Consider the following 19,345-nt stretch of genomic DNA (forward strand, 5'->3'; position numbering starts at 1 on the left):
TTGGTGCAGTCCTGCTTTGATTTCCACGTCCACTGATGTTGATTTTTGGTCCGGTCGAGACCAAATCTGACGTCTATGTATGGTTCAGATTTTGTCAGGTCTGAACCAGCCTTGATTTGTCCCAAACATAGACATCTATAAATTACGTCTTTTCAACTTTCTTTCAGAACCGAAAATGAGCCGAACTTCAACGGATGGAAAATACGTATTTTTTCAAAGTAATTTTGCTTACTGGGACTGTTCTAGTCGGGGCGGCAAGTTCAGAGGGGAAGGACCTCTGCCCTTCTCATCCAATGGGTTTTGAGGAGGTGGTGAGGAGACAGGAGGTTTTTGTAGATGATGGGCGGTGTATGCGAGAACATTTTCAGTTAATATATTGCCTTTATACCAGAATGAATACATTTCATTTTTATTGACAACTGAAAATAGGCAGAGGTCCTTCCCCTCTGAACTTCTCCTGCAAGGAGAAAGGATGGCAACTGCTCGGCCTCCGACCGCAAGGCACTACAGAGGGTAGAGCGTACGGCCCAGTACATCACTGGGGCCAAGCTTCCTGCCATCCAGGACCTCTACACCAGGCGGTGTCAAAAATTGTCAAAGACTCCAGACTGTTCTCTCTGCTACCGCACGGCAAGCGGTACCGGAGCACCAAGTCTAGGTGTCCAAGGGGCTTCTAAACAGCTTCTACCCCCAAGCCATAAGACTCCTGAACATCTAATCAAATGGCTACCCAGACTATTTGCATTGCCCCCCTCCCCCCCTCTACACCACTGCTACTCTCTGTTGTTATCATCTATGCATAGCTACTTTAATAACTCTACCTTCATGTACATATTACCTCAATTACCTCGACTAACCGGTGCCCCCGTACATTGACTCTGTACCGGTACCCCCTGTATATAGTCTCGCTATTGTTATTTTACTGCTGCTCTTTAATTACTTGTTACTTTTATTTATTATTCTTATTCATCTTTTTTTTAACTGCATTGTTGGTTAGGGGCTCATAAGTAAGCATTTCACTGTAAGGTCTACACCTGTTGTATTTGGCGCATGTGACTAATAACATTTGATTTGATTTGAATTTGAAGTTTATTCCAGTGTCAACAGGCTCCTTAACTGGAGAGAAGGTAGGCAGAGGTAACGATGGACATGCATGGGTATGTATAAAACAGTACAACTAATAAATGCATTTATACACAAGTAATGAATTAAAACTCATTTATAACCAAAATATAATTAAGTTCTCTCCACGTTATAAAAATAAGTTTAACTGTAAAAAATGATATAGTGACACAGAAACGTATCCGCTGCAACATGAACGGCTGGCGTCTACAGTGCCCTCCATAATTATTGGGACAGTGGAGCATTTAGCAATGAATGGTAAATAATGTAGTGTCATTTTGGAGTCACTTTTATTGTAAATAAGAATATAATATCTTTCTAAACATGTCTACATTAATCAGGTACATTTTTGGTTCTGAATGAATACATTATTTACCATTAATTCATATTGGGCACAAAATAATCTGAAACACAACAAAAACAAACAGAAAATGAATCCAACAAGTTTGTAGAGTCACAAGCTACATGTAATCATTGCGTACTAGGTATATGGGACCAAATACTAAACGTTAGGACTACTTTAATACACATTTAAGTGAATTTGTCCCAATACTTTTGGTTCTCTAAAATGGGGGACTATGTACAAAAAGTGCTGGAATTTCTAAACAAGTGATAAGGTGCTGCTTGCAGATAAGGTGCTGCTTTAACCCGATACGGATTAAAATAACCTGAAATGAAAGCTGTCAGTCTTCACTCTAATCTCGTAGTCATTGTATAATTTCAAATTCAAAGTGGTGGAGAACAGAGCCAAAACAACAACAGCAACATTGCCAGTGTCCCAATACTTCTGGAGCTCACTGCATGTTGACTCCTATCAGACATGCCCACATATTAACCTTCATGTTATCACTTCATTAAGGACCTTAAGCTAAGGCAGAGGTTAAACAAACATACACACACTCAGGCGCACACACACACACACACACACACACACACACACACACACACACACACACACACACACACACACACACACACACACACACACACACACACACACACACACACACACACACACACACCACATTCCCGGCAGATTTGGGAACAAAAACATCAGATGTCACACACATTTGACCAAAACAAGCCAATAATTAGTGTTATTGAGCAATCCAATTGTCTGCAGCTGATACACATAGGGACAACAGCAGATCTGTAAATCCAGGCCGATAGGTTTGGTTTGAGGAACTAGTCCTGTGATATTCTCTTGGAGACTTATGTACTTACAAGGACGTGGTTTAGGGGGGAAAAAACAAACAAACCAAAAAAATACAACTATACCTTATTTTGTAATGGCAAAATAATAATATTCACATCATATTGACTAGTGCATTAGATCACAAAGCATCAGTATCAATCTACATGTCAGGGACACATTTTGTCGTCCATATAAGTGCTTATTTCAAGACATGAAATGTTTGTCTCTGACATTCTCAGTTTTAAAATGTCTAAATACCTATTAGATAGAAAAGGTACAGTACACACAGGAAATAGCACACCACAGCCGAAAGAGACACAAGTCAATTGACAGTTTTTCTCGATTGCTTAAACACAAAAACTGGTTCCTGTAGCACAAAAACCCATACCCTTACGTCATTCCCCAAAACGCACATTTCCCATAACCGTAAACACTATTCACCCGTTTCCACACGTTTCCATATTCAAAACTCTTTCTGCAAAACCTTCACAAAAGTGGCCAAATAAATCATTCATTGCACTATATATTCATTCAGCAAACATGCTCTCAATATAATTAACTCAAGTCATCACAACCTAAACTCAAAGAGCACACCTTTCTCCACGTGCAAACATTAAGCCTCAAAATTGTTAACACACCAATCAGAATTGCAGGATCAATAAATGGGGCGTAGAGGCATGTCCATGTGCTTTGGAACAATGGATCCTAACAATGCTGAAGTTGCAAGACAACAGAGAGGAAGAGGACGACAACGACAACAACAAAGACAGGTAATCTCAGATGAAATCCGTGTCACACTAGTTCATCATGTGCTCATACATGGGAGGACTATGAGAAGCTGGACAGCTAGTGCAGCCCAACCTAAGCTGTTACACGGTTGCATCCATTGTCTGTACTTTCAGAAGGGAAAACAGCTCATTTGCCTTGTTGTTACTGTGATACATGTAATGTTGTAATGGATGACCATAGGTCAGTAATGGTCAAATTCCATTTTTGCAGAACTGAGAGGCGGCCATCTATTGGAGGTAGGCGGAGACTTCTCACAGCTGAGCAGGAGACTGCCCTGGAGAATATGGAGGTTAGGTGGAGACTTCTCACAGCTGAGCAGGAGACTGCCCTGGAGAATATGGAGGTTAGGTGGAGACTTCTCACAGCTGAGCAGGAGACTGCCCTGGAGAATATGGAGGTTAGGTGGAGACTTCTCACAGCTGAGCAGGAGACTGCCCTGGAGAATATGGAGGTTAGGTGGAGACTTCTCACAGCTGAGCAGGAGACTGCCCTGGAGAATATGGAGGTTAGGTGGAGACTTCTCACAGCTGAGCAGGAGACTGCCCTGGAGAATATGGAGGTTAGGTGGAGACTTCTCACAGCTGAGCAGGAGACTGCCCTGGAGAATATGGAGGTTAGGTGGAGACTTCTCACAGCTGAGCAGGAGACTGCCCTGGAGAATATGGAGGTTAGGTGGAGACTTCTCACAGCTGAGCAGGAGACTGCCCTGGAGAATATGGAGGTTAGGTGGAGACTTCTCACAGCTGAGCAGGAGACTGCCCTGGAGAATATGGAGGTTAGGTGGAGACTTCTCACAGCTGAGCAGGAGACTGCCCTGGTGAATATGGTGATTGCCAATAATGCCATCCGTTTGATGGCAGCTGTACCGTGTGCCTTTTGAAAGGAATTCAAACAGAGTTAAGGAGCAATGATTCCAATATGTTCAGGTAATTGCTATACTGTACAGAATTTTTACAGTATGTACTGTATTGTGTTACAGTAAATGCAGTACACAATCTTCCATTCCAGTACAGTAGTACACTACAGTAGTGTATTTGTAGTAGAGTAAAATGTGTGTTTTGACTTTTGTAGAGAACCTTTGAGCTGGATGCCATGGCTGACCTATAGGATTACATCTTCATCGGTGAGGCAGGGTTCAACGTAACAAAAAGGCGCAAAAGGGGGCGCAAACATCATTGGTCACCGTGCCATCATACAAGTTCCTGGCCAGAGGGGAGACAACGTCACCCTATGTGCAGCCATCAGCAATCGTGGCGTCCTACACCGCCATGTCAAAGTGGGTCCATACAACAACTCCATCAATTTCTAGATCAGCTGCACAATAACAATCTTCAACAGGAAGGGGAGCAGGGCAACTAGAGCAAGTCCAATATGTTGTCATTTGGGATAACGTGAGTTTGCATCGAGCTGCTCTGGTTCGCGCCTGGTTCAATGACCACCCCAGGTTCACCGTTCTCTTTTTGCCAGCATATTCCCCATTTCTGAATCCGATTGAGGAATTATTCTCAGCATGGCAGTGGAGAGTGTATGACTGCAACCCCTACGCACAGCAACACCTCCTGGAGGCAATGGTGGACACCTGTGGTGATGTCTCTGTGGAGTCTATCCAGGGTTTTCTCAGGCACACAAGGGCATTTTTCCCACGCTGCCTGGCAAAAGCAAACATAATGTGTGACGTTGATGAGATATTATGGCCTGACCCAGACCTGAGACGAGATGATGAGAACGCTGATGCTGAGTAACCTGTACATTTGCTACATTTGGAAATAAAGCTTTTGTAAATTGGGTATTTTATGGACTCTTCCTTACATGTTTTGTCAGTGTGACATTTCAAAGGTCAGGTTTTTGACCAAAACAGCATATACAGTAGTATTCCCTTATCCACTAATGTACGAGGTATTTATTACAGTACTGTTTAAGTTCTCTCGCCAGGGTGTTCCTGACAGGATTATCTGGATAGTCAGTGCTGTGATTTTACAAAGTTCAAAATAATTTATCTGAAACCTATTCTGAACATTTTGGTAGCAGTGTTTTGAATAAATCCCTCCAGTGTGGAACAAACAGTCATGTAGTCTGTGTTTTTGACAGCTTGTGTGTGTTGTCTGAGGGCAAAGTTTGATTTGGGACCCAGAAGTTAGATGTTTGTACCATTGGGTGTGAGTTTTTAAAATTGTATATGAAGATTTGAGAAAATGGTGAGTTGTTCCAGGAATTGTGTCTAAGCAATTGAGAAACTGTAAAAGGGATAATTCACCCCGAGAAATGAAACTGTTTCATTAGTGGGTAAAAAAAATGTTTTCCTCATGATTTAAATATTAAGTGGTACGTCTGCGAAACCAGGAAATCATGTAGGAACACGTCATAGCTACATGGTTCTCGTGACTGTATATAGTGTGTTTTCTCCGTCAAGTACCATATGGCAATGCGCCCTGTGTGTCTGTGGGAAACGTGGGAAAAAGTATACGTTGCCATAGCAACGTGCTCTCGCTTGGTGAGAGAGCCTCCTAAATTGATAATGCAGTTTAGGTGATTTTTAAAGCTAGCTAGCTATTTTGCATGCTGATATTGATTTGGCTATTGTGTGTAGCTACGTTTTCCAGATATCCAGCCAGCCCAGAAAGAGAGCATCGCATTGTGGGTTTTGTAACGTTAGTTGACTTGAGCTGCAACAGATTTCCACAATGATTTTCAAATGTTGCTACCAACCTTGTTATAATGACAAAATGAAACGTGTTCACAAATATTGTTTTAACATGTGTTTTTTAACACTGTTAATAATAGGAATTAGTGGTTTGGGGTGGATTATCCCACTAAAGGATCATTTGCTACCATGCTGTGTTGTCATGTGTTGCTGCTATGCTATGTTGTCTTAGGTCTCTCTTTAAATAGTGTTGTGTTGTTTCTCTTGTCATGTGTGTTTTGCCCTATATTTTTATATTCTTTTTTTTATTTTTAATCCCAGGCCCCGTCCCCGCAGGAGGCCGTTTGCCTTTTGGTAGGCCATGTAAATAACTATTTGTTCTTAACTGACTTGCCTAGTTAAATAAAGGTTAAATAAAAATAAATAAGGCCATGGGATATGTAGGTAATACACACCACCTAGTGGCTCATATAGAAAACAACTAGCAGTGTGCTTGGACATACAGGATACATTACATAATACTATGGCAACCAAAAGCAGTGTTATGTCTGACTACTTCATGCATTTTAGTATACAGTCACAAGCAGACACAGTAGCAAACACACTGACTTGTTGCCATGCTGGCAGTGCAGAAGTCAATGAGGGTTCTGGATTGGTTCTAGCTACCCAGAACCCATGTATCTAGGTGTAATACAACTGTGGACTATGGTTGTTTTATATACTCCTTGGTCCCTTTGTCTCAAAGCGAGTTTACCCTTGATTAAACATGGGATCTAAATAATCTAGGGGTTTTCACTTCCTCACACCTTGGTTCCCTGTCTCTGAGAGTGGTGATCTTGGTGATCAGTATTCTGGTGCTCCTGCGGAACCGTGGCTGTGTGAAGTAGAACAGTATAGGATCTAGAACGCTGTTCATGCTGGCGAACGGCCTGGTGCACTTGTAGATCACTGAGAACAGGTTCCGTGTCTCACACGGAGCACCTGGTAAGGTTCGTACCAACAGGTACATGGTCTTAGTAAGGTGGAACGGCAGGAAGCTCACAGCGAACACCGTCACCACGATGATTATCATCTTCACCGCCTTGTCCCGTTTCTCCTTTGAGGCTGCCATGGTAGCACCCTGATAAGATGGCGAGCGGCAGAGGAGGCGACCCATGCGACAGTAGCACGCCACCACACCCATAAAAGGCAACAGGAAGCCCAGGCAGGTCAGAGCCATCCCATAGGGGTAGTAGTCAGCCGAGTGCTCCGGTCGACTCAGGTCGTAACAGACGGTGCGGTTGCGTTGTGTTCCTGTGGCGGCGTAGTGGAAAGTGGGGGCACAGAGGAGGGCGACCACCAGCCACACACCCCCACAGACCACCCGTGCCAGCCTGCGACCCCCCTGCTTGTGCCAGCCGGCCATAGGCTGGCAGATGCCCACGTAGCGCTGGAGGCTGATACAGGTCAGGAACAGGATACTGCCATGCAGGTTACTGTGGAAACAATAAATAACATCAATGATGTTATAATGACAGGGTTTTCTCTCTACAATCCACTCAAAGATCTGTCCACAGAAAGGTAACATTCAGTATATGACTGATTATTCCCTGTAGGACTGTAAGTATATGAGTTTGAGTATTCTAAGTAATCTATAGAACTATGATATGAATATGTCAGTTAATGAGTAGCTATACTACCTGTAGAACTGAAAGCGGACCAGTTTGCAGGCCAGCTCTCCAAAAGGCCAGTAGTCATGACTGGCGTAGTTGTAGATGAGCAGAGGTAATGACATCACATACAGGAAGTCAGCCGTGGCCAGATTGAGCATGTAGACGTTGCTCCGGGTCAGGTTGGGTCGTGACCTCCAGATCTTCAAGATGACCGCCCCATTCAGAGGCAGACCAATCAGGAAGACCACACTGTAGACGGCAGGAAGTAGGAAGCGTTTAAAATCCTCCTTATAGGTGCAGACTGGCCATGTGACATTGTTGTCGCCCACGGCGATGAGGTATTCCTCCGAGTGGGATTCTGTGTAATGTCCAGAGGAGGAACCTTCTGCTGTGAACATTCCAATGAGGAAAGGTTCCGTAGAGAACACTTCTAGAGAGGATATCGACATGGCAACAGCTTCACATTCTGAAACAGAAGAGAGGCCAGGATGAATCGCATCAAAGTTGATAACCATGTAGTGCTGAGTGATTAATCGAAATGTTGTACTTTTTTGGTTATTAAACAACTAAATGACTGACATCGGTTCAATTACTTGAATTCCATGTATTTTATTGTTTTTGTGTGAGACCAACGCTCTAGAGAGAAATCAAATAATTCACGAGAGAAATCAAGTCAAGAACTATGTGGGACGCTGGGCTAAAGGGAGTTGTAGTTTTCATTCTTGTTCAGAGCAGAAATGTGGTAAATCATTTCCAGGGTGTATAACTAATGACCATAATTCATTGCATCTGTTCTTTCTGGCTCGGACAGAGATGGATACATTTTTATGCTTGCTACACACAGACCCAGGGGCATTATACACCCTGGAAATCTGAGAGGGCACAAAGTACATGAGGATGGCTGGGGGTGGGTGGCTAGGGTCCCTGTCCGTAAGTTGGAGAATTTCGCATTTTCAAACACCTGAAACACCCCTTTCCTGCAATCTAGAGCCATAATCATTATGTTTAGTTAATTCTATGTAAAATACATTTTATTTAAGCATACCTCTTGAGCTGTCTGTATCCTCCTGACTGGTGGTTATTTTGTTAAAGAAACGTAATATGTGAGAATGCTGTTCCTTGACTACAGCTCAGCGTTCAACACGATAGTTACCTCAAAGCTCCTCAGTAAGCTAAGGACCCAGGGACTAAACACCTCCCTCTGCAACTGGATCCTGGACTTCCTGATGGGCCGCCCCCAGGTGGTGAGGGTAGGTAGCAACACATCTGCCACGCTGATCCTCAACACTGGGGTCCCTCAGGGGTGTGTGCTTATTCCCCTCCTGTATTCCCTGTTCACCCACGACTGCGTGGCCAAACACGACTCCAACACCATCATTAAGTTTGCCGACAACACAACGGTGGTAGGCCTGATCACCGATAACGATGAGACAGCCTATAGGGAGGAGATCAGAGACCTGGCAGTGTGGTACCAGGACAACAACCTCTACCTCAACGTGAGAAAGACAAAGGAGCTGATTGTGGACTACAGGAAAAGGAGGGCCAAACATGCCCCCATTCACATTGAGGGGGTTGTAGTGGAGCGGGTAGAGAGCTTCAAGTTCCTTGGTATCCACATCACCAACAAACTATCATGGTCCAAAGACACCAACAGCTGCACCATCAAAAGCATCCTGACCAGTTGCATCACCACCTAGTATGGCAACTGCTCGGCACTCGACTGCAAGGTGCTACAGAGGGTAGTGCGTACGGCCCAGTATATCACTGGGGCCAAGCTTCCTGCCATCCAAGACTTTGATACCAGGCGGTGTCAGAGGAAGGCCCTAAAAATTGTCATAGACCCCAGCCACCCAAGTCATAGACTGTTCTCCCTGCTACCACACAGAAAGTGGTACCAGAGTGCCAACTCTAGGTCCAAAAGGCTTCTTAACAGCTTCTACCCCCAAGCCATAAGAGTGATGAACAGTTAATGAAATGGCTACCCAGGTTATTTGTATTGACCCCCTTTTTTTACGCTGTTGCTACTCGCTGCTTATTATCTATGCAGAGTCACTTTACCCCTACCTACATGTACCTATTACCTTAATTACCTAAACTAACCCGTACCCCCACACATTGACCCGGTACCCCCTGTATATAGCCTCGTTATTGTTATTTTATTGTTATTTTTTTTAATAATAAAAAATAAGTATATATGTAGGCTTTTCTTGCTATGCATTGTTGGTTAAGGGCTTGTAAGTAAGCATTTTTAATGTAAGATCTCGGCACATGTAACAAATAAAAATTGATTTGATAATATGCTTCTCTGCATCTGGGTAAGATTGAAAGGAATGTGAGTCTTAATCAGTACATTTACTAAATGTTTGAATATTAGTAAATGTTTGAATATCTTTTAACTGAACAGACCTCAAAAAGCACAAATCGCTCAGCACTACAACCCTGAGATTTATTTTCCCCCCTTCTACCGACTGTCCTCTTCATCTCAGTCTACCAGTACTCCCCACCAGGTGAGGTAGGAGAATATGGTGTTTTCATAGTAACTCACTTGGTTTAACGATCTCTAATTTCTGGCTGTGTGCTACGGGACCATCCATACGTACAGAATGAATGCATGCATGTCTGTAAGTCGCTTTGGATAAAGTGTCTGCTAAATTGCATGTATATATTAGTGTACTGGTCCAAACCTGTGGACCAAACGCAGCCAAAAGTACAGTATTTTAGCAGTGGGAATGCCTGTCTCTCTGTCAGCCCCCCACTACCCACTCTGATGTTGGACGTCTGTGGTTCAAGATGTGGCATCATCATCATCAATCTCTTATCCTAGCCCCTTCATCATCAATCTCTTATCCTAGCCCCTTCATCATCAATCTCTTATCCTAGCCCCTTCATCATCAATCTCTTATCCTAGCCCCTTCATCATCAACATCAATCTCTTATCCTAGCCCCTTCATCATCAATCTCTTATCCTACCCCCTTCATCATCAATCTCTTATCCTAGCCCCTTCATCATCAATCTCTTATCCTAGCCCCTTCATCATCAACATCAATCTCTTATCCTAGCCCTTTCATCATTAATCTCTTATCCTAGCCCCTTCATCATCAACATCAATCTCGTATCCTAGCCCCTTCATCATCAACATCAGTCTCTTATCCTAGCCCCTTCATCATCAACATCAGTCTCTTATCCTAGCTCCTTCATCATCAACATCAGTCTCTTATCCTAGCCCCTTAATCATCAATCTCTTATCCTAGCCCCTTCATCATCAATCTCTTATCCTAGCCCCTTCATCATCAACATCAGTCTCTTATCCTAGCTCCTTCATCATCAACATCAGTCTCTTATCCTAGGCCCTTCATCATCAATCTCTTATCCTAGCCCCTTCATCATCAATCTCTTATCCTTTCCCTTCATCATCAACATCAATCTCTTATCCTAGCCCCTTCATCATCAATCTCTTATCCTACCCCCTTCATCATCAACATCAGTCTCTTATCCTAGCTCCTTCATCATCAACATCAGTCTCTTATCCTAGCCCCTTCATCATCAACATCAGTCTCTTATCCTAGCTCCTTCATCATCAACATCAGTCTCTTATCCTAGCCCCTTAATCATCAATCTCTTATCCTAGGCCCTTCATCATCAATCTCTTATCCTAGCCCCTTCATCATCAATCTCTTATCCTAGCCCCTTCATCATCAACATCAATCTCTTATTCTAGCCCCTTCATCATCAATCTCTTATCCTAGCCCCTTCATCATCAACATCAGTCTCTTATCCTAGCTCCTTCATCATCAACATCAGTCTCTTATCCTAGCCCCTTCATCATCAATCTCTTATCCTAGCCCCTTCATCAACATCAATCTCTTATCCTCTCCCCTTCATCATCAACATCAATCTCGTATCCTAGCCCTTCATCATCAACATCAGTCTCTTATCCTATCCCCTTCATCATCAACATCAGTCTCTTATCCTAGCTCCTTCATCATCAACATCAGTCTCTTATCCTAGCCCCTTAATCATCAATCTCTTATCCTAGCCCCTTCATCATCAACATCAATCTCTTATCCTCTCCCCTTCATCATCAACATCAATCTCTTATCCTAGCCCCTTCATCATCAACATCAGTCTCTTATCCTAGGCCCTTCATCATCAATCTCTTATCCTACCCCCTTCATCATCAATCTCTTATCCTAGGCCCTTCATCATCAATCTCTTATCCTAGCCCCTTCATCAATCTCTTATCCTAGCCCCTTCATCATCAACATCAATCTCTTATCCTAGCCCCTTCAACATCAATCTCTTATCCTATCCCCTTCATCATCAATCTCTTATCCTAGCCCCTTCATCATCAATCTCTTATCCTAGCCCCTTCATCATCAATCTCTTATCCTATCCCCTTCATCATCAATCTCTTATCCTCTCCCCTTCATCATCAATCTCTTATCCTAGCCCCTTCATCATCAATCTCTTATCCTAGCCCCTTCATCATCCATCTCTTATCCTCCCACCTTCATCATCAATCTCTTATCCTAGCCCCTTCATCATCAATCTCTTATCCTAGCCCCTTCATCATCCATCTCTTATCCTCCCACCTTCATCATCAATCTCTTATCCTAGCCCCTTCATCATCAATCTCTTATCCTAGCCCCTTCATCATCAATCTCTTACCCTCTCCCCTTCATCATCAATCTCTTATCCTATCCCCTTTCATCATTAATCTCTTATCCTAGCTCCTTCATCATCATCATCAATCTCTTAGCCTAGCTCCTTCATCATCAATCTCTTATGCTACCCCCTTCATCATTATCATCAGTCTCTTATCCTAGCCCATTCATCAATCTCTTATCCTAGCCCCTTCATCATCAACATCAATCTCTTATCCTAGCCCTTTCACCATTAATCTCTTATCCTAGCTCCTTCATCATCATCATCAATCTCTTATCCTAGCTCCTTCATCATCCATCTCTTATGCTACCCCCTTCATCATTATCATCAGTCTCTTATCCTAGCCCATTCATCAATCTCTTATCCTAGCCCCTTCATCATCAACATCTTGATCATAATTGTCAGTCACGTCTCGCCATCCAAACCACACGTCGGCGAGTATTAGATCGCTAGAGCTGACTTCCAAAGCCAAAGTCCAACACATACTAGGATTCTATTGTCTGAACAGTGACGCATGGTTTCACAACACTTCATACCAGGAATGACTAAGTGAGGGGGAAGGAAAGGGAGTGCCAATATGCCATATCACTGTGTGTGTGTGTGTGTGTGTGTGTGTGTGTAAGATGGCTGAAGTACCAGTTTCCTGGCAGCTGATTAACCTCCATTCTCCCCCCCCCCTTTCTCTTCCCCCATCTCTCTCTCCCCCAAGTCTCCCCCATCTCTCTCTTCCCCAAGTCTCCCCCATCTCTCTCTTCCCCATCTACCTTCTCCCCCCTCTCTCTTTCTCTCCACCACAATCTCTCTCCCTCGCACTCTGTGAATGTGTGTGATGTGTGTGTGTGTGTGTGTGTGTGTGTGTGTGTGTGTGTGTGTGTGTGTGTGTGTGTGTGTGATGTGTGTGTCATCACCAGCACCCTAAAGGGCCTTTAGGTGAAGTGTTTACACAAAGCCTCTCATTTTAATGGAAACATCCCTAGTGTGAGCATTTGTAATAAAAAGCTCCAGATTTCCCAGCTAATGTGTTTGTGTTTCAGTGACTTCTCCTTCCAGCTCTCATGTACCCCACCAGACGTGCCACCAGCGGTCTTTTCACAGTCCCTAGGTCCAGAGCAAATTCAAGGAAACGTACAGCATTATACAGATCTGTGCATGGAGCTGCCTTCCATATTATATAGTCCCTATAACCAGGTTTCATAAAACAAATAAAGCAACACCTCACAGCACAATGCTTCTCCCCATGTGACCTACTTGTTATGTGTATGTACTGACATGTGGAGCTGATAGATGCACACACACTGTACATGTTAATGTAAAGTATTTTGTCTGTCATTTCTTTTTCGTTATGTGTCAGACCCCAGTAAGAATAGCTGTCACCAGCTAATGGGGATCCTAATCAATCAAGTTTAAGCTTTAGCGCCGAACTTTTAAGGTAAGGGTTAAGTTCAGGTGTTAACTTCAAATTCGTAAGGTTAGTCATTAACTCTGAAAGGTTAAAGTAAGGATCAATGTTTGGGACAAGCTTAATTTTTTTAAATCAAAAACAACTTTCTATTGCTGGATTCAAACTTGCAACCTTTGGAATCCAAGGCAGATGCTTACGCCCTAGCAAAACCGAAATCTACTTGAAGGTAACAGCACACAGCGTTGCCCCTAGTGGCCGGTTTTCACATCATCTACTGACATCCTCAGAGATGGATGGACGTCCAATACTGACTTGTATCCCGGGTGACCTGGCTGGAATTTTCAGCAAGCAGAGACAGATGCAAACTCACACACACACACACACACACACACACACACACACACACACGCACAGCTGGGCATTGAGGGAGAGTTATTCACATCACGTGTATGTGTGTGTGTGTGTGTGTGTGCATGCCAAGATTACACGCTATCGCACATGCAGTGTAACACACTTATTTCTAAACCCCATGATCACATGACCCGAACCAGACACATCAGATAGAGCAGGCTAATGATATCATGTTGAACTTTCTCATGCACAGTGATTACACACACACACACACACACACACACACACACACACACACACATCCCTTCCTTCCAGTCAGGTTTCATTACCAATCCTCAACCACGGTCATTAGATTGTAGGAGAGAAAGCAGAGCCTGTTGAATTGAATGACACACACACACACACACACACACACACACACACACACACACACACACACACACACACACACACACACACAAGGCCATATCTCATTCAATGAATTGAAATCATCAAGAACTCTGGAGACAGACATTGCAGCAATAGAAACAGACCCCATCAATCAATCTCAAGACAGTCAAGGTATAACTCTAAAATATACATATGACATATGGGAAAAGTGGAAGATGGCAGGGTTTATTTTGAACCCAAATCTGACCCTCACCTAACCCAGTGGGGACACCAACGCTTCCAGATAACAAGTTGCTTCCAGATTTCTGTATGCTACAGTGGGTCAATATTACAACAACAAACATTATCCACCATTACAGATCACTGTCTTCAGAGCTGGCTTCTCCCCCTAGGGTGACACAGTTAGGGAACAGTTAGGAGAACGTGGAGTAACTGGAAAGAGGCTAAAAGCAGATCTGATGCAGACGGAGGCAGTACTTTGCCTGAGTGTCCTGGGACACAGGTCTGTTCTGCTAAGTGCAACATCAAGCTATAATGACTATCTGATGTCATGACAAGTAGACCAGCTTATTCAGCATGTAGCTCAAAATCAATTCTTCAAACAACTTATTTCTGTCTCCGAAAACTTCAGTCTTACAGCTACGGACTTTCAGTTACACCCAAAAGGAGATCCTACAGGGGCGTTTAGGCACTTATGACTTGAAGAAGACCCACTCTAGTGCATTGTTAAAGGGTTTGTATAGATAACTCTGTCACCGAGAAAGAAGTTGTCATGGTTTTGGAAGGCGAGGAGGAAGTGAATGTGCATCTGTTGAATGTTAAACTACAGAGACATGCAGGACAGATCACAGCAGGGCCGTCGGTAAACTACAGAGGCATGCAGGACAGATCACAGCTGTTGAATGGTAAACTACAGAGGCATGCAGGACAGATCACAGCTGTTGAATGGTAAACTACAGAGACATGCAGGACAGATCACAGCTGTTGAATGGTAAACTACAGAGACATGCAGGACAGATCACAGCTGTTGAATGGTAAACTACAGAGACATGCAGGACAGATCACAGCTGTTGAATGGGCCGTCGGTAAACTACAGAGACATGCAGGACAGATCACAGCTGTTGAATGGGCCGTCGGTAAACTACAGAGACATGCAGGACAGATCACAGCTGTTGAATGGGCCGTCGGTAAACTACAGAGACATGCAGGACAGATCACAGCTGTTGAATGGTAAACTACAGAGACATGCAGGACAGATCACAGCTGTTGAATGGTAAACTACAGAGACATGCAGGACAGATCACAGCTGTTGAATGGGCCGTCGGTAAACTACAGAGACATGCAGGACAGATCACAGCTGTTGAATGGGCCGTCGGTAAACTACAGAGACATGCAGGACAGATCACAGCTGTTGAATGGTAAACTACAGAGACATGCAGGACAGATCACAGCTGTTGAATGGTAAACTACAGAGACATGCAGGACAGATCACAGCTGTTGAATGGTAAACTACAGAGACATGCAGGACAGATCACAGCTGTTGAATGGTAAACTACAGAGACATGCAGGACAGATCACAGCTGTTGAATGGGCCGTCGGTAAACTACAGAGACATGCAGGACATATCACAGCTGTTGAATGGTAAACTACAGAGACATGCAGGACAGATCACAGCTGTTGAATGGGCCGTCGGTAAACTACAGAGACATGCAGGACAGATCACAGCTGTTGAATGGTAAACTACAGAGACATGCAGGACAGATCACAGCTGTTGAATGGGCCGTCGGTAAACTACAGAGACATGCAGGACAGATCACAGCTGTTGAATGGTAAACTACAGAGACATGCAGGACAGATCACAGCTGTTGAATGGTAAACTACAGAGACATGCAGGACAGATCACAGCTGTTGAATGGTAAACTACAGAGACATGCAGGACAGATCACAGCTGTTGAATGGTAAACTACAGAGACATGCAGGACAGATCACAGCTGTTGAATGGTAAACTACAGAGACATGCAGGACAGATCACAGCTGTTGAAAGGGCCGTCGGTAAACTACAGAGACATGCAGGACAGATCACAGCTGTTGAATGGTAAACTACAGAGACATGCAGGACAGATCACAGCTGTTGAAAGGGCCGTCGGTAAACTACAGAGACATGCAGGACAGATCACAGCTGTCCCTGAACACTAAGAGACCATGTTAATTCATTGTATTTATATTCATCACCAGGTCTCAAAGCACTTTAATCTGTAGGTGAGGAACTCTCCAGATCCACCATCTGTAGCAATGGCACCAACCTGTATAGTCTGTCCATCCCTGACTTAACGTTAACCCTATCAGACCAGGAGAGAGACAGTTAACATAGAATACACACTGCTTCTCAATCTCCCTCCATCCTCTATGTCAACTATTTCTGTGCCAGTGGACCCAGAGAAAGCAGCCACAGGACCCTGACTAATGTCCGGTGTGGTCCGACCCAAAAGGACCTTTACTGATGTGGTCGCTATACACATATTGTGCTTTCTATCACAAAAGATGCACACACAGGTACACACTGACACACATTTATTTTGCTGTAGTGAGGTGTGAAGTGATGTTATAGAGAACACTGTAATAATAATAGCACCAACTGTATATCATTCATCAGCCATGTGTTTTATTCAGAATGAAGTGTTTCTCCTAGGATTTATTTCAGCAGCGGTAGCAGAGTTAGCAGGGATCCACGATAAATGTCACTGCTAAATGCATATAGGGGAAATGGGAAACACTGAGTAGCCTAAACATGTCTCGGACAGAAGTTAGAGCAAGGGTGCTGGGGAGAACAGGCTCGTGGTAATGGCTGGAGGGAATTAGTGGATTGGTATTAAATACATGCAGTAGCCTCCACTGAGCTAGAGGTATGGAGAACTGTAAAACTGAGTGGGTTCTATACTCCATATGCACGACATAGTCCTTACTGTTCCTAATTAAATATTATTGAATCTCAAACACGGTGTGTTCGTGAGAAAAGCGCAACTCGTGGGTTGGCTTCATCAATGTGCTGCTATAAAGTGCACCACCAAAACAGTATTTATCAGAATTACAACAATAGGAGTACAAATTCCCCACCATTCATCATGATACACTGAAGGTTAGGAATACTAGGCTAGTTCATGTTGTTGACAGGTTTAGACAGGTTAAAATAGCTGTGGTTTAAAGGAGGAATCAAACCGAAACATCGGAGACAGGTATGACCGTTGAACTAAACTGACGAGACAGCTAGAAATTATATTCTCCAGGAATCAATGGGTATATATCGTTCATTTAAAAGTTTTTTAAAAAGTAATCTACTACCTACGCATCGTAGAATTCCCCTTTAAGGTATTTAACTAATACTATGTACCCTGCGCATTTAATTCGGAGGACCATTGCCAAAATGATTATATATTGTATGGAAACATGTTCCAGACTACTATGGTATAATGACTACACATTGTGCCAATGAGGTTGTTTCGAGTCGTCTGTATATAAAGTACAATTGTAACACTGTTTTTTACCTCTGTGGCTGCGACAAAATACTGACTTTCTCTGCTGCTGTAAACAAGTGGGAGATCCAAACCTGCCTCGTGTTTTACCAGGCAGTCGCCTAGTAAGTAGCCCAAACAAATGAATACTTTAGTGAGAAAAATCAGTAAACCAATCAATGGAGATCCTTCATAAAGTCCAACTGGTTTGGATATGTTTTTTGGAGCGCCAGAGCGCACGATATCAAAGATATTGGGCGGATTCGATTATGCTGAACCGCGGGGCACCGGTTTGTGGACGGTGACGTGAACGGGCAAAAGGGAGGAGCGCCCATCTCAAATCGAACAGCCTAATCTGCGCTGCTTGGTCATGTTGTCAACAAGGCAGCATGGTACAGAAATATATGGTACAGCATGATACAGAAATATATAACATCTCTTTTCCATAAAATATATGTTTGAATTTTCAAACGAGTTTTCATTGGAAAGGCAGATAAAGCGTTTTAAAAAATGTTTTAAAAATTCATAAAAAGCAATCATTACTCCACGTGCTAATTAGGTTGACTGCAGAAAGATTTTTTGACAGGGGGTGCAGGATTTTTGTTGCTGCCTTTTTTAGTTATGTTTCTGCTTATCATTTCTGACATTTTGGTAGGCTATTTGTTAGTCAACTTGTCTATAATTAGATACATGCAGCTTCTCTTCTGCCATTATATGTTGACGTAGCAGACTAAATCAACCCTTGCTCAACAAAATAATGTAATAGATCGATAGAATGAATGCTTCAATCTAGTTGAGATCAAATTGTATTTCAAGGCCTACCTTCAAACTCAGTGCCTCTTTGCTTGACATCATGGGAAAATCAAAAGAAATCAGACAAGACCTCAGAAAAAAAATTGTAGACCTCCACAAGTCTGGTTCATCCTTGGGAGCAATTTCCAAACGCCTGAAGGTACCACGTTCATCTGTACAAACAATAGTACGCAAGGATAAACACCATGGGACCACGCAGCCGTCATACCACTCAGGAAGGAGACGCATTCTGTCTCCTAGAAATGAACGTACTTTGGTGTGAAAAGTGCAAATCAATCCCAGAACAACAGCAAAGGACCTTGTGAAGATGCTGGAGGAAACCGGTACAAAAGTATCTATATCCACCGTGAAAGGAGTCCTATAAAAACATAACCTGAAAGGCCGCTCAGCAAGAAAGAAGCCACTGCTCCAAAACCGCCATAAAAAAAGCCAGACTACGGTTTGCGACTGCACATGGGGACAAAGATCGTACTTTTTGGAGAAATGTCCTGTGGTCTGATGAAAGAAAAATAGAACTGTTTGGCCATAATGACCATCGTTATGTTTGGAGGAAAATTATGTGGATATATTGAAGCAACATCTCAAGACATCAGTCAGGAAGTTAAAGCTTGGTCGCAAATGGGTCTTCCAAATGGGCAATGACCCCAAGCATACTTCCAAAGTTGTGGCAAAATGGCTTAAGGACAACAAAGTCAAGGTATTGGAGTGGCCATCACATAGCCCTGACCTCAATCCTATAGAAAATTTGTGGGCAGAACTGAAAAAGCGTGTGTGAGCAAAGAGGCCTACATACCTGACTCAGTTACACCAGCTCT

General features: G+C 43.3%; 1 protein-coding gene across 1 annotated transcript; it reads right to left on the bottom strand.

Moving 5' to 3' along the window:
• Positions 1 to 1,395: 1,395 nt before the first annotated feature.
• LOC106581425 (P2Y purinoceptor 3) lies at positions 1,396 to 17,967 on the bottom strand. The gene is made up of 3 exons (XM_014163482.3): positions 17,751 to 17,967; positions 7,427 to 7,865; positions 1,396 to 7,222 (listed from the first exon to the last, which is right to left on the bottom strand). The coding sequence occupies exons 2-3, from the start codon at positions 7,846 to 7,848 to the stop codon at positions 6,508 to 6,510; spliced, it is 1,137 nt and encodes a 378-aa protein (XP_014018957.1). The 5' UTR covers positions 7,849 to 7,865; positions 17,751 to 17,967; the 3' UTR covers positions 1,396 to 6,507.
• Between the last annotated feature and the right edge of the window lie 1,378 nt (positions 17,968 to 19,345).

The sequence above is a fragment of the Salmo salar genome, chromosome 20 (genome assembly GCF_965601325.2).
Source record: "Salmo salar chromosome 20, fSalSal1, whole genome shotgun sequence".
In the NCBI taxonomy this organism is placed as follows: Eukaryota; Metazoa; Chordata; class Actinopteri; order Salmoniformes; family Salmonidae; genus Salmo; species Salmo salar.

Excerpts from the sequence above, each read along its gene's own strand:
- LOC106581425 (XM_014163482.3), bottom strand. The coding sequence starts at position 7,848 with ATGTCGATATCCTCTCTAGAAGTGTTCTCTACGGAACCTTTCCTCATT. Across the intron at positions 7,223-7,426 it reads GTCCGCTTTCAGTTCTACAG|TAACCTGCATGGCAGTATCC; the intron begins GTAGTATAGCTA and ends TTGTTTCCACAG.